The sequence below is a fragment of the Lycium barbarum genome, chromosome 12 (assembly GCF_019175385.1).
Source record: "Lycium barbarum isolate Lr01 chromosome 12, ASM1917538v2, whole genome shotgun sequence".
Classification (NCBI taxonomy): domain Eukaryota; kingdom Viridiplantae; phylum Streptophyta; class Magnoliopsida; order Solanales; family Solanaceae; genus Lycium; species Lycium barbarum.
Window position 1 is genome coordinate 99,358,998 of NC_083348.1, and position 12,688 is coordinate 99,371,685.

General features: G+C 35.9%; 2 protein-coding genes across 3 annotated transcripts; one reads left to right on the forward strand and one right to left on the reverse strand.

The window, feature by feature from the left end:
• Window positions 1-305: 305 nt before the first annotated feature.
• Window positions 306-5,012, forward strand: LOC132623988 (serine/threonine-protein kinase SRK2I). Its single transcript, XM_060338802.1, has 9 exons — window positions 306-789; window positions 2,442-2,516; window positions 2,595-2,696; window positions 2,777-2,830; window positions 2,936-3,028; window positions 3,203-3,295; window positions 3,632-3,736; window positions 3,823-3,921; window positions 4,342-5,012. Exons 1-9 carry the CDS (start codon window positions 622-624, stop codon window positions 4,609-4,611), a joined length of 1,059 nt encoding a protein of 352 aa, XP_060194785.1. The 5' UTR covers window positions 306-621; the 3' UTR covers window positions 4,612-5,012.
• Window positions 5,013-5,265: 253 nt separating this feature from the next.
• LOC132623986 (probable disease resistance protein At5g66900) lies at window positions 5,266-11,198 on the reverse strand. 2 transcript variants are annotated; one of them, XM_060338800.1, is made up of 5 exons: window positions 10,187-11,198; window positions 8,813-9,207; window positions 7,693-8,066; window positions 6,865-7,076; window positions 5,266-6,779 (listed from the first exon to the last, which is right to left on the reverse strand). In XM_060338800.1, exons 1-5 carry the CDS (start codon window positions 10,896-10,898, stop codon window positions 5,932-5,934), a joined length of 2,541 nt encoding a protein of 846 aa, XP_060194783.1. In that variant the 5' UTR covers window positions 10,899-11,198; the 3' UTR covers window positions 5,266-5,931. The 2 variants fall into 2 exon arrangements, with proteins under 2 accessions (XP_060194783.1, XP_060194784.1); XM_060338801.1 differs by having other exon boundaries at window positions 7,693-8,063; window positions 10,187-11,195.
• Between the last annotated feature and the right edge of the window lie 1,490 nt (window positions 11,199-12,688).

The window sequence follows — 12,688 nt, forward strand, 5'->3', positions numbered from 1 at the left end:
CAAAACAAAAGTGGGCAAATACAAGGAACATCTAATCAGTTGCTATCACAACTCGCAAATAAATCAATTATCAAAAGGTAGGATTTTTTTCCAAACGCCGTCGTTCTTAACGTCTATCTTATTAAGACCCACTTCTTTTAAGTGTTTTTAAGTCAAAATAAGTTTAAACACTTTTATATAGCGTACAAGTAAAATATGAAAGTATTTTTAAACACTTATTTTTAAATTAAAATATAATAAAAATAAGCTAAAAAGTTCTTTTAACTTGTGATAATTCCATCCAAACAGGCACGAAAACGACGGCGTTAGTTTCATGTCTTACCAACTTGTCGTCACTTTCTTCTTCCTCAATTGTTGCAGAGAGAGAAAGAGATATTAATTAAAAAAAAAGGGCCAAACAGAAGATATTTTTCATTACTTTGCCGACCATACACATAAAATATCTTTATGACCGGAAAAAGGTCAAAAAGTACGAAAAAAACCACCGCCTTCCATTATAGCTGCTCTTTATCTGAGGGTAAACCCGACTTATCACTTGGATCACCGTTAGCTCCGGTAGCAAAGCAGTGGGATGTAAATCGAGCTTAGTGTTAAATCGCAACAAAAAAAAAAGAAAAAAAAATGGATCGTGGGCCGGGTCCGAGTATGGATATGCCGATCATGCACGATAGTGACCGCTATGATTTTGTTAGAGATATCGGGTCGGGTAATTTTGGTGTTGCTAGGTTGATGACTGATAAACAGACTAAAGAGCTTGTTGCTGTTAAGTATATCGAAAGAGGCGATAAGGTTAGTTCATGTAATTAGTGTTTTTATCTGCTCTTGTTCAGAAATTTATATGCACTCAATGTTGCTGGTGTATATAAAAAGTGTTTAGAATTTTTATTTTTTTACTAAGTCTAGAGGTAAAATGGGAATAGGGGCACTTCTGAACTTATAATCTTAGATCTGTCTGTGATAAATTGTGAATGTTAAATGAGGGTGGGAGTTCCGTGAACTACTTTTTAGAAGATTTATTTATAGCAGGTAATTGTGATAAGTTCGTTGAATTCTTTAACAGTTTAAAAGCATTGATTTCGTTAGTTCTGTTTTGGGAAATTATCAAATTATGTTATTTATCCAAAAGGGGCAGATTTTGCTTCAACTTTGTTTTCTGCTAGGTGTAGTTACATGTAAGTTTTTTTTGGACTGGGTAATTGGGTATTAGTTAATTTACTGCTCTAACTAGCGGTGCTTTGAGAAATCTTCTCGCTGGCTTTTCAATAAAAGTTAACCTGGACTTAATTGGATTCCGGAAGCTTAGCTCAAGAGGTGAAAACTGTGCGAGATGATATAAGGAGACTACAATTCATACTGCAAAAAATACTAGGTGATTTCGTCCCATTTGTCCGAGTCTTGGTGGACAGACCGACGGAGTTACCTGGTACCTGCGATGGCGGGAGGTAGTAGGTATCTATGGAATTAGTAAGTAAGCTGGCCCGGACACCATAGTTTTTTAAAAAAAAAAAAAAAAAAAAAAAGAATGAGAAGCAACTCATACCCTCAGATGTGAGACTTTATGACACCCATCCTCATGCCTAGGACTAGATATTTCGAGTGCATGTAAATGTCAGTCCAACATCATTGATGAGTCTGGCTCTGGTACCCTGTTAAAAGGTTGGGCTTAACTCAACTTCAAAAGTTATTTTCAGAGATGAGGATTGAACAAACTATATAAAGAGACTACAATACATACCCACAGCGAATTTGGGCCTCTAACATGGTTTGAGCATCGTTTTAGACAATAAGTGCGTGTGGAACCCTCATACTCATGTTTTTGACCATATCAGAGATTTCCGTATGTAGATAATCTGAGGAGTAGGGAGTATTACAGTAAGATGAGTTATTCCAGTGGATCTTTAGTTGCAAGATGCATAGACTGTAATCCTTGTGTCTGGTCTTTCAGGCTGTATGCGTGCTTGTGTGTATTTAGGTATTACTTGTTAGTTGTTTTAAAACACTCATTGCAGGCTATATCACGTGCTCTACAGTTATGTTTTGCGTTAAGTTATTTGTGCTTTAACATGTTGATATTATTTTTTGACCTGCAGTTTACTAATAACATGTGTTTTCTCTGCAACCAAAAAGAGCTATTTGATATTTCTAATTATAAGCTGTGTTCTTTATCCAAGATAATAGTAGGAAAGAACTAATAGTAATAATAATGAAATAAATAAATATATAAAGAAATAAAACCATAAGCTGTGCTCAATCTTGATGAAGCTTTGTATTGGATTGTACTCCGATGCCTAAATGTCTAGTCTAATTGAGCCACTCCTAGTCTCTCTCTTTTGCACATCAGATGAAAGGACCAATTCAACAGTATGATGACAAGTTCGTAGTGGGAATTATAAGCTTCATATGACACTGCTCATTTCTTCTCCCACTTTCTGGCTTTGCAGATAGATGAAAACGTTCAGCGGGAGATAATCAATCACAGGTCCCTGAGGCATCCTAACATAATTAGATTCAAAGAGGTTTGCCACTTTCTGCCCCTTTAGATCGTAGATAGGATTTTATATATGTATGACTGATCTGCTTAGAATTTACTCTAGGTGATTCTAACGCCAACTCATCTAGCTATTGTGATGGAGTATGCATCTGGTGGGGAGCTTTTTGAGAGAATTTCTAATGCAGGGCGCTTCAATGAGGATGAGGTATTTAATCTGCTAATTATAGAACAGTGTGGATATAGTTGTGCAAGATTTCCGAGGTTACATAATGTCTTCCTGCACAGGCTCGCTTCTTTTTCCAGCAGCTTATATCTGGCGTCAGCTACTGTCACTCCATGGTAATGACTTCCTTGAAATGTTTACTCAATTTCTTTTAGTTTATTAAATATGGAGATCATATTGGAATTTTATTCAGCCTGTTTCTGTTGTATTTCTTCTTGAAGCAAGTATGTCATCGGGACTTGAAGCTGGAAAATACATTGCTTGATGGAAGCCCTGCTCCTCGGCTAAAAATTTGTGATTTTGGGTATTCTAAGGTACTAGGTCTCCCCCATCATTAGCCACTCACAAGGCCACCTAGGTGGTCTGAATTTCATACAAAGATACATGTACATATCTGATTATACTGGGCATGTTGTTGTTGTATACATGTACATATCTGTATACATATGTGTTCCCAATTTCTTAATCATGGCTTGCACCTTTTGCAGTCTTCTCTGCTGCATTCACAACCAAAATCAACAGTGGGAACTCCTGCTTATATTGCTCCAGAAGTTTTGTTGAGGCAAGAGTATGATGGCAAGGTAAATTGGTTTGATGCGCTATATAATAACAGTACTGACGCTTGTGTAAAAAAGTAATAACAGCAAGTACCAATAATGTTTGTTGTGGAAATTCCTTTTATGATGCATATAAATCCTTCCTGCACATCTGAAGTGGGCTTTTCTTTGACTGACATTTATTGTCATCTGGAATGTCCAGCTGAGCATTCAGTAGATTGAGTATTATGTTTAATTTGTATTTTGATGTGTTGAGTACTTACTGTTTTAGTCTATTATTGTGGCTTACTTTTGTACTTTGTGTTATTTTGAAATGAAATTCAATCAACAGGAGAATGTCACAGATTGTTTTTATTTCAGATTGCAGATGTGTGGTCGTGTGGGGTGACATTGTATGTCATGTTAGTGGGTGCTTACCCTTTTGAGGATCCTGATGAACCAAAAGATTTTCGGAAGACGATAAACGTACATCTTAATCATTGTCATGACTTTGTTCCAATTTCTTTTGGATTTCTTATTACAAAAATTTTAACCCTGGCTTTACTACACAGAGAATCCTGAGCGTGCAGTATTCTATTCCTGATAATATTCAGATATCTGAGGAATGTCGCCACTTAATCTCAAGGATCTTTGTTGGAGATCCAGCACAGGTTAGTGGGGTATTAATCAGTCGCGAAATGGGTAGATGAAGTTTTTGCATGTTTCTGTTGTGATTGCATTGGGGCTTATGATCTGATCAAAGCTTTGCCTATTGTAGTAATTGCTGACCGCCATCCAATTACATTGCTTTAGCATATGTGGTCCCAAGTCCCATCAGTCCTGTTTGACTGGCATGAAGTTGAAGAATATAATTTGACTCGTGTATTATACTTTTAATAGTAGGAAATACATACTCTTGTTAGAGGAACTTAAACTGGGATGAAGAGAACATTAACCAAAATTTGTAATTTCATTAAGTGTGACAAACATTTTGAGATACTGTAAAAAGGGTGTCACATAATAGTCTCGACAGTAATATAGATTGTAGTCATCACTTATGCTTAATTCATCTTCATTTGCACTTGGCACAGAGGATCACAATGCCTGAAATCAGAAACCATGTATGGTTTTTAAAGAATCTTCCAGCAGATTTAATGGACGATAAGATGATTAGTGACCAGTTCGAAGAGCCCGACCAGCCAATGCAGAGCATAGATACGATCATGCAAATAATCTCTGAGGCAACAGTTCCACCAGTTGGCTTGTATAACTTGGAAATGATGGACGATGACATGGATGACTTGGATTCAGATCCTGATCTTGATATTGATAGCAGTGGGGAGATCATATATGCAATGTAAGTGCATGCCATGCTCATGAAAAGAAAGTATCTGCAATCTTACAAGGACATTTCTGGATTATTGAACGCTCAGCAGCAAGAACATGGGGGTAGTTTGCAATGCTTGTAATTAGTCAAGTTCTTATCCTGGAAGGGGCTTTTAGTGTGCCCACGAGTTATTTCTTCTATCGCTATAGGAGAAATTGGCAGAAATATACTTGAGTTCAAAATCTCTTATAGTGTCATACAGTGAAGTTCTTTTGTAACTCTTGTACTTTGCTTATTTGCATTTGTGCAAACAAACCATGTGCTCTTTGTGGTTTTTGTAAGTTGAGATGCTTGGTAGTCTTGGGGCTTGTGTATGACACATGTTGTTAGCACAAATTTCCCTATCTGTATAGTTTAACTAGTCCTTCTGGTTGATGTTAAGTTTTCCTTAGTGGTAGAGCACGTTTTCCTACAATGGTCATGTTACATCGAAGTCATTAACACAACTTTCATCCGCCTGAGGTTGTACCATGAGATGTGTTAGTAAATCTTTTCGCAAGAAATTATTGGGGTAATGATCCTTGAGGAACACAAACATCAAAAAGCCTCAATTCCAAGCCAAGTCAGGTTTGGTTATATGAGTACTCACTGTCCACGATGCTTCATTTAAGTCTCTCTCAGTCCAATATTACATAAAAATAACCAATTCATATTACGTAAGGATAACCACTCTTGGCAAACAATCCATTACATACTATCAAATACAGCAAGAAATTAGCCCCAAGAAGGTTCTTTGCTAATGAGTTCTATCTTCCTTTTGACAAAGAAGCTTTCTATATTACTATGGATTTTGCTTTTACATGCATAAAAAGGAATACATCAGGGTCAGGGTCCAAAGCCCTATCCAAATTTAAGGATGTAAATGGATGGTCCTTCCATAAAATCAATGTACTAGGTTCGTTATGAGCCTACCAAAGTTCAAACTTGCATTAGTCTACTGTACTACTAGCTTTTCTGCATTCCAACTCTAACGACAGCTCCTAATAAGATGTCAATTCCTGAGAGTGGTATGAACCTCATGAAGTGAAATGATCAATCTTGAGCTGCATCTTTCAAAATTCACTGACACTAATATTGGAGAAAGTCCTTATGTATTGGGATATTTAGAACAGATGCAACTGTTATAGCTTCACCCATGGCTACCAGTTCAGCTCATTTTGTTCTACTCGAAAGTCGCCTCAAGAAACTTCCCTCGATTGTAGCTGTTGATCAAGTTATTCCAGTGTTTGCTTTGCATTATCCATCCATATTTAAGTTCCACCAAGGTAAGTTCTCTAACAGCATCTTACTTGAATCAGAAAAATAATGATTTATGCAGCAAATTCAAATTGATGTCTTCCTTTATCACAGTGATTCTCAGATTCCCCAGATATTCCTTAAAAGATTCCCATAAAGCAGCTGTTTCTTCATCACATACTACATCTTTCAACTGAGCTAGTTTTAGCACAGAATTGGGAAGCTCAGTAAACCCCAGGCGGCTTCCCATGCAGAAGGTCCTTAAAGAACATAGTCGATCCAAATCTGTTGGCAAGCAATCCATATCCACACAATCATATACATCAAGAAATCCCAATTTATTAAGCCTTACTACCGACTCTGGCAACTCAGCTAATTTTGTGCAAGAATGAAGCCTTAGTACTTCCAAATTTGTCAACTTCCCAAGCTCTATGGGAAGGGCAACCAATTCGTGACAATAACAGATGCTGAGCCTTTTAAGATCAACAAGATCACATATTTCAGCTGGTACTTCAACTAAATCGTTGCAGTACTCGATATTCATCTCTACGAGTTTTGGCCACATGTAAGACATTGTGGCAGCAGAGTTTTCAAACGCCTCCGCAATCTCACACATGATCAGGGAGATTTTGAGCAAATTTGGTAGCTGCAAATTGACTGTGAAAATGGATGTAACAGAGATGCGTTCCAGGTTAATTCTCTTAAGATTGAGCAGAGAACAAAACTGAAAGTTATTCAATTTGGCTGGGAAGAAACCATTATTTGTCACAATCAAAGTCTTCAATTGGCTCATTTTCTCTATAAAAAGAGGTAAGTTATAGGTCCTTGTTTCAAAGTTCAATACAAGGACTTCAACTTTAGGAAATTGCACGTCATACCAGTCCCAGTCGGAGGAGAAAGATTCATCTGCAATTCAAATTCATGATGTGGTAACAAAGTAACAGAGACAAAATAAAGAAAATCTGCAGAAGACAAGGGATGAATAACAAACCTGTGATTATAGACAAAACCTCCGCTTGAAGTGGTTGAAATCTTTGTTCAACCCACCACCTAGGAAAGTCATTCCCCTTGATGTTGATATATATTCTCATTCTCTCTTCTACCGGCATCTCATCACACTGGTGAATGACCAGTTCTCTCAGCATATCATGCTGCTGTATGTAATGCAAGTTATGTAAGCCAACAACTGCTGATGCATCCTTTCTGTGAATCGGCATGAACCAAGTTTAATCAGATATTGGAAAATGAATCTATTCAAGGATATCAGATAAGTTCAACGATCAGCACAGAAGAAGTTGAGTATACAAAAAGTTGGAACCAGGATAAAGAAGGGCTTTTTTTTCATTTTTGGCCCGTCGGCCGAAATTAATTACGGACGCTAGTCAAAATATACAAAACATGTGCACTGATTATGTATATTATATGTAAATTTATACTTAAATATACAAAACCTATACATTTGCTGGGTTTTTTATAAATCAGATCACTGAAAGGCATTGGACAGTAATTATATCTAAGCCAGCCACTGGAATGTTCTAAAGTTCCAATTCTTCTTATCTCATGAAACTTAATATTTTCTCCAAAATTATTTAGAAAGTGGAATAGAATCCTCAATAAGGATATTTCAATGCTTCAGCACATTAAATACTAATGCACACAAACAGATAGTCAGCAAGCGTGTGCATGTGACCAACTAACTCTGTTGCTTCTCTTGGCCTTTTCCCCTTTAACTTTCTTCTAGTTTGGTTCCACGTAGTGGTTACATGTATGAACTAGCAAACACAGTAGAGTTTCAAGAAAAAATTTAAGCCATTTATACCTTGCAAGGGCGAGATTAACCAGGTTTTGTGAAGAAAATTCAAAGAAGATGGCCATCGCTTTCATGCCATCTTCATCAAGATTGTATCTTTCCACCCACATATCCAAAAGAGCAGCAGGATGAATTCTTTGATCTTCTGGAAATGATCCTAAATCCAGGTAGCAGTCTCTTAATCTGTTGCAATGAACTTTTTCATCCAAGGTATCAATGCTGGCTTGCAAAGAACGAAGCAGATCATTCTCAGTAGGGAAGAGAATTTGTCTTTTAGACTGCATCATTACTCTATTAAACCATATCACCTCATTCTCGCCACACAATGAACGGCCTACAACTCTTAGAGCCAGTGGAAAACCGCCACAACTGCTCACCACCTGCTATCATTTAGATCCACAAAGCAGAGAACTTTATAAGTTACTCCCTCCGTCCAATTTATGTGGTATAGTTTGATTCGGCATGGAGTTTAAGAAATAAAAGAAGACCTTTGAATCTTGTGGTCTAAAATAAGCCAAAGATATTTATGTGATTATAGATCATCTCGTTAAGCGTAAAATGTAATGTTTAAAGTTAAATTGTTTTCAAATAAAGAAATGTATCGTTCTTTTTTGGACAGATTAAAAAGTAAAGTGTATCACATAAATTGGGATAGAGGCTCCCGCTATGGGCTGGTTCGGGGAAGGGCCGGACCACAAAGATCCATTGTACGGAGCCTTACCCTACATTTCTGCAAGAGGCTGTTTCCACGACTTAAACCCGTGATCTCCTGGTCACATGACAACAACTTTACCGGTTACGCCAAAGCTCTGCTTCGGCAAGGAGATAAAAAATGGTTGAAAAGGCTTAAAGTTGCCAACTTAAAAACAAAAGTTCCAAAAAAATAAGATTCAAAAAGCTATAATGTCTCAACTAAACATATTTAACTAAATCTAAATTACAACAAAGATTTCTATAACTAAACTACTTATCATTCTAGTAAGTCAAACAGTAAAAGAAGCAAATTTTAACTGATGCATTTTCACCTTTTTATGTTGCAAGCACATGCACAGTAGCGCATACATTTCACATGAATTCGGAACCAAATAGTTACTCAAAAAGACCTTTGTAAACGAAGATGGTCTTTTACCTTATGAACAAGATCAAGTGGCACATTAGGGATGCTATCCTTAAAAGCTGAAGCGCAAAAGAGAGCCTCTGCATCCTTCTCGCTCAAAAGATCTAATTTATATGTATAAAATTTTGGAAGCACAACTCTCGAAGTGACCAAAATCTTAAATCCAGGTATCTGAAATCTAAGTTTGTCGATGACGAACTCTGATTCAGACCGAACATCATCCAGCACCAGCAATACAGGTTGAGATGTACTTCTCCTAAGGAGGTTATTGAGTTGGTGGATTGCAACTTCTTCAGATGCAAACTCTGGCACCTTATAGTCTCTCGTCTCAAAAACTTGCGCAACAATGCGCTTGATGTTTGGTGTTTTTGTAACAGTGACAAAAAAGATGCCCCCCCTGTATTTGGCTGTTAAGAGATAATTAGATCAAATATGCTTAAGTTCAGCAAGAAGCTTAGTATAACATAAGAACATGATGCAACGTCACATGTCAACTGGTCTGGCCATAATTTCAGTAGTGTGTGTATAGCTTAAAGTGGATTTACCCAAAAAAATATACATTTCTTCTTTATGGGATCAGCAAGCTAGTCTTTAGGTACAAGGGGCCAATTCCACATACATCCAAAGGAAATTGTGACACCAGAGGAAAAGGAAAAGCTATACAACTGCATATAGATACAGTAAATCGCAACCCAGAACACATTTTCTCTTTTCTTTTTTCTTTGCCTAACAAGAAAACATGACATGATGTTTGTATGAAATATTCAAGTGGTTCTATGCAATCATAAAACTAAAAGACATACACATTAGAATTCAACTGATAAAACAGAGTAAGAATCGATAAAGTCATAAAGAAATTGATCCAGCTAGCCTTCAAGTTCATCCCATTTTAAGACATAGGGGAGAATTAGCTAACTGAACTCACAAAGGAATACAAGTAGTATCTTCCAAAGGAGATCACGGAATTACTAATAGACCGTTTTGCCAAGAGGTTATTCACTCTTTTTCGGAATAGTTTTTCACTTTATTTCAAAATCAACGTTTGGTTATAAAATTTTGAAATCCAACTTGGAGTTGGATTCCAAATTTAGAAAAGTGCTCCAAATCCGTTTTCCAGCTCCATCTTCATAAATTCCAAATAAAGTGCTTTGTTCTCTCCTTTGCAAAAAGTATAACCAAACACAATTCCATTTTCAACACCAACTTCACAAATTCCAAATAATTAAAGTGAAAAATATTTGGAATCTATGGCCAAACGCCTACTAAAAAAACAGGTTCACAATTAATGAAATACATGGCATACATCTTACAAACTAGAAAGGACTAATTTAACAGCAATAACAGTGTAATATACATTTTAAATGACAAAAGATAAAAATGCAATACCTTTGATATCATCCTGTTGACAAACCATAGCTGCCAAAGTAGTCTTACCGCAGCCAGCAGGAGCAGAAAGAACCACCACTTGATCTTTCTCATCAAACAGCTTCAATTTCAATTCTTGAAGTGGCACTTCAAACCCAAACACAGAATCAGGAACTTGGGGCACTTCAAACCCAAACACAGAATCAGGAACTTGGGGGACATCAGACCATCCTGTAAACCCATTTCCATTTGAGCTGCCAAAACTACTACCCGACCGCATCAACGACATATTTCTCATCATCGAGTGAACCTCGTCCAATTTCTTATCATGTTTTTTACACTCAACCAGAATCATTTTAGTATCTCTACACACCTGAATTAAACCGTGTATCTGGCAGAACTTCACCAGTGAATTTTCCAACTTGGTCAGTTTCCTAGAGTAGTTCAATCTTTTAAAGGCATCATAGGATTTAGTCTTGGAACACTTGCGAACTAGCTCTTCACCTTTCATGAGCAGGTTCTTGAGCATGTCTATTTCTTCGTCTCGGCCGTCTAAGGCTTTGCTTAGCTTTTCAATGTCCGAGAATACTGGTGCGAGTTCAAGTAATGTCTGCTTCAAGCTGAGGAATTTGGAACGGAAAGTGGCGATGTTTCTGGCAACATCAAAAACTGCTTTGTATAGTATGTCAAAGACTGGACCAAGAGCAGCTCCTCCCACGAGACTCGCGGCCATTGCTGAACTTAGCGGCGGAGCTAGGATTTTTAGGAAGAGGTTCAAAAATATCAAGTTGTAAACACACGAAGAAACCAAAAATAATTTTAACTAGTGTAATTTTTAGGTTCGGATGAACCCTCGGCCCAACCTAGCTCCGCCCCAGCTGAACTGCGAAGTGGCTTAATCTGGTTAAGTCTTGGTGAAGAGAGTGTGCACTACTAAAGTACTAAGTAAGCATTGATAGTGGTGCAGTGCTGAGAAAGATCATACGAAAAGAGACAGCAATTGGTCGGAAATTTCGACTTTCGTCCTTTAACTGATTTTGGTGGCAATGTAAAGTTACGGAGTCAAGAATTGGTCCACTTGGCTGTTGCTTGGAAACAACGTATACGGTTATAGTAGTTATTACTCCCTTCATTCGATTTTATACGGTGTCGTTTTCTTTAAAACAGAATTATGATCTAAAACAAGTTAAATTTTTGTGGCCATAGATAGCTCATTAAGGGATTGGTTGGTTATGAGGATTAAGATACTAATTTCGGTATAAAACTTAGGATTATATTTGTTAAGGTATGTGTTTGGAATTAGCTAAAACAGGTATTAAATATTGTATTATCAAAATCTTTGCGTTATCTATTACATATAGAATGTTGGATTATGAATTTGGAATTTTAATCTCGATAGATCACTGTTCCGAGCCAAATGATCACTGAAGATAAAATTAAAAGCCAAAAATTGAATTATTTTTCAATATAGAACAATAGCATTTCTTTTTGACAAAGAAAAATTTGTCATGTAAGGAGTAAGATGTGTCCGAGACTTCTTGTTATTATACCCACAGCTCAAGTAATTACATAATTTGATAATTAGATACACGCTTTTATTCATAACGTAATTACAAGATAATTCTTAATGTCACACTATTTGTTATCATGCATATAACACGTAACTCCGAATTGTTGATAAATATAAAAAGAACTTTCTAGTCCACTCAAAAAGAATAACAGTTGTTGATCTCAATAATTTTGTGAAGTGATAATTACATAGACTGAGGATTTTTTATTTTATTTTTTTATTTTATAAAATGTAAACTAAATATTAAGTAGTTATAAAAAATTAAATGAGCATTTTTATATGAACAAGTAAATAATCTCTAATTAGTGAATAATGTGTGTGTATTTAAGAGATGTTAGATTTTATCAATTACAAGATACTTAAATAAACAAAATTTTCCGTTAAAAATACCACTTAAATAATTATAATGAGGTAACAAAAATTTCAAATAACAAATGTTGTTTTTCAAAAAATAATATCTTTATTTTAAATAGTTAATAAGAGACCCAACTGTTAATTAAATTTCTTACCAACTCATGTGAATATAAGCTAAAACTTATAATTTGTTTTATTTATAAACTAATAAAAGATATATATGAAGCATGTAATTACATTACATAACTAGTTTTCGAACACGTGCGTTGCATGCGTATTCTATATTAGTAGGTACAAACTTTTCAATACAACTGAAAACATGTGCATGAGATACAAAACATTTAAAGGAAAAAAATATAAGCTAGGATTAATATTAAAGCAAACTTAAAAGCAGATCTCAAATTGATCGGAATAAAAAGATATCGATCAATTGTCAAAAAAATAGCAATGAGACGTAAACATATACACTTTCAAATGCAAAGAAAGTAAAACATAGATGCTAATTAGCCAATTTGTAGTCCATTCACCCAATCACTTTTACATTCTATGCTCATCTTCACAAATTTTTATAATTTATCCTGGGGAAAAAGAAAAAAAAG

Bases quoted from the DNA above. Each gene is read 5' to 3' on its own strand.
- LOC132623988 (XM_060338802.1), top strand. From the start codon at position 622: ATGGATCGTGGGCCGGGTCCGAGTATGGATATGCCGATCATGCACGAT. The intron at 790-2,441 runs GTTAGTTCATGT...CTGGCTTTGCAG, and splicing joins ATATCGAAAGAGGCGATAAG to ATAGATGAAAACGTTCAGCG. The intron at 2,517-2,594 runs GTTTGCCACTTT...AATTTACTCTAG, and splicing joins ACATAATTAGATTCAAAGAG to GTGATTCTAACGCCAACTCA.
- LOC132623986 (XM_060338800.1), bottom strand. From the start codon at position 10,898: ATGGCCGCGAGTCTCGTGGGAGGAGCTGCTCTTGGTCCAGTCTTTGAC. The intron at 8,067-8,812 runs GTAAAAGACCAT...TCTAAATGATAG, and splicing joins CACTTGATCTTGTTCATAAG to CAGGTGGTGAGCAGTTGTGG. The intron at 6,780-6,864 runs GTTTGTTATTCA...TTTGAATTGCAG, and splicing joins GGTTTTGTCTATAATCACAG to ATGAATCTTTCTCCTCCGAC.